Source organism: Penaeus vannamei, chromosome 41 (genome assembly GCF_042767895.1).
Source record: "Penaeus vannamei isolate JL-2024 chromosome 41, ASM4276789v1, whole genome shotgun sequence".
Classification (NCBI taxonomy): Eukaryota; Metazoa; Arthropoda; class Malacostraca; order Decapoda; family Penaeidae; genus Penaeus; species Penaeus vannamei.
The window spans coordinates 12146070-12148569 of NC_091589.1; the positions used below are offsets into that span (position 1 = coordinate 12146070).

General features: G+C 57.8%; 1 protein-coding gene across 3 annotated transcripts in view; it reads right to left on the minus strand.

Moving 5' to 3' along the window:
- LOC113811209 (uncharacterized) overlaps positions 1 to 2500 on the minus strand; it is a 69947-nt gene that overhangs the window by 21413 nt on the left and 46034 nt on the right. For 2 of the 3 annotated variants that reach the window (XM_070118218.1, XM_070118220.1), the window contains exon 9: positions 221 to 502. In XM_070118218.1, the coding sequence (XP_069974319.1) occupies positions 221 to 502 (282 nt within the window). The remainder of the gene's footprint in view (positions 1 to 220; positions 503 to 2500) is intronic. The other variant, XM_070118219.1, reaches the window with a different exon arrangement.

Sequence of the window (2500 nt, forward strand, 5' to 3'; positions counted from 1 at the left end):
TTATCATTATTAATATTATCAACATTATTATTATTATCAAAATCATCATTATCCTTACGATCACAACCATCATCATCATTAATAATTTCACAACCATTGTCATCATCATTACCATTACCATAATCATCACCTCAAGGATCGCCAGTACCATAATCATCACCACAAGCATCACCATCACCACCGCCACCATCATTCCTTCCCCTCGCCATCCCACACTAACCATAGTCTCCACCTGCATATCGACGAGCTTCCTGTAGGTGATGCTGTAGGTGTCATACGCCGTCTTGCTCGGCTCAGCGCTCGGGGGCGTCGGGAGGGCCACCCGCACGTGCAACTTGCAGAGGCACCTCGCCCCTCCTTCCCTCACCGCGCCCGTTGCATCTGCAGAGACGCCCACGCCGCCCTTGGTGTGTTTCCCCTTCTTGGGCCTCGGACTCTCGCCACAGGGTCGGATGAGGGTCATGGGGAACCAGCTCTCGGTCGTCCAGGTGCCTACCACGTCCTGGGGGGAGGGGGGAGAGAGGGAGAGGGGGAGGTGAGTGGGTGAATAGGTGAATAGGTGGGTAGGAGGGTCATGGGGAACCAGCTCTCGGTCGTCCAGGTGCCTACCACGTCCTGGGGGGAGGGGGGAGAGAGGGAGAGGGGGAGGTGAGTGGGTGAATAGGTGAATAGGTGGGTAGGAGGGTCATGGGGAACCAGCTCTCGGTCGTCCAGGTGCCTACCACGTCCTGGGGAGGGAGAGAGAGGGAGAGGGGGAGGTGAGTGGGTGAATAGGTGAATAGGTGGGTAGGAGGGTCATGGGGAACCAGCTCTCGGTCGTCCAGGTGCCTACCACGTCCTGGGGGGAGGGGGAGAGAGAGGGAGAGGGGGAGGTGAGATAGTAAGTTGGATGAGTGGGTGAATAGGTGAATAGGTGGGTAGGAGGGGCATGGGGAACCAGCTCTCGGTCGTCCAGGTGCCTACCACGTCCTGGGAGGGGAGAGAGGGAGAGGGGAGGTGAGTGGGTGAATAGGTGAATAGGTGGGTAGGAGGGTCATGGGGAACCAGCTCTCGGTCGTCCAGGTGCCTACCACGTCCTGGGGGAGGAGAGAGAGAGGGAGAGGGGGAGGTGAGATAGTAAGTTGGATGAGTGGGTGAATAGGTGAATAGGTGGGTAGGAGGGGCATGGGGAACCAGCTCTCGGTCGTCCAGGTGCCTACCACGTCCTGGGGGGAGGGGGAGAGAGGGAGAGGGGGAGGTGAGATAGTAAGTTGGATGAGTGGGTGAATAGGTGAATAGGTGGGTAGGAGGGGCATGGGGAACCAGCTCTCGGTCGTCCAGGTGCCTACCACGTCCTGGGGGGAGGGGGAGAGAGAGGGAGAGGGGGAGGTGAGATAGTAAGTTGGATGAGTGGGTGAATAGGTGAATAGGTGGGTAGGAGGGGCATGGGGAACCAGCTCTCGGTCGTCCAGGTGCCTACCACGTCCTGGGGGGAGGGGGAGAGAGAGAGGGAGAGGGGAGGTGAGATAGTAAGTTGGATGAGTGGGTGAATAGGTGAATAGGTGGGTAGGAGGGGCATGGGGAACCAGCTCTCGGTCGTCCAGGTGCCTACCACGTCCTGGGGGAGGGGGAGAGAGGGAGAGGGGGAGGTGAGATAGTAAGTTGGATGAGTGGGTGAATAGGTGAATAGGTGGGTAGGAGGGGCATGGGACACCAGCTCTCGGTCGTCCAGGTGCCTACCACGTCCAGGGGGAGAGAGGGAGTGGGGAGGTGAGTGGGTGAATAGGTGAATAGGTGGGTAGGAGGGGCATGGGGAACCAGCTCTCGGTCGTCCAGGTGCCTACCACGTCCTGGGGGGGGGAGAGGGAGAGGGGAGGTGAGACAGTAAGTTGGATGAGTGGGTGAATGTAGGTGGGTGAGTAGGTGAGTGGGTAGGGGGATGGGTGAGTGGGGGAGAGGAAGAGGGGGAGGTGATATAGTGGGTTGGTGGGTGGGTTGGGGGAGAGGGAGGGGGTGAGATAGTGGGTTGGTGGGTGAGTTGTGGGAGAGGGAGGGGGATGTGAGATAGTGGGTTGGTTTGGATTGGGTGGGTTGGGTGAATAGGTGGGTAGGTGGGGGGATGGGGAGAGGGAAGGGACGGGGGAGGTGAGACAGTGGGTTGGTTGGGGAGGTGAGTAGGTGGGTAGGGGGAAGAAAGGAGAGAGGAGTGGGGGTGGGGGTGGGGGGTAGTGGTTTGGTGGGTGAGCGGGTGGGAGAGTGGATGGGGAAAAGGAGGGGGAAGGTGAGGCAATAGTTGGGTTGCGTGAGTGAATGAATGAGTGAATAAGTGAGTGAGTGAATAAGTGAATAAGTGAATGAGTGAGTGAGTGCGTGAGTGGGTAAGGAGGGGAGAGAGTAACTGGGTGAGTGATTGGGTGTGTAAGAGAGTAAGCGCGTTAGTGAATGAAGGAAGGAATCAACGAATGAGTAAGTGTATGGATGAATGCCTGAGTGAGTGAGTGAGTGAGTGAGCATGGATATG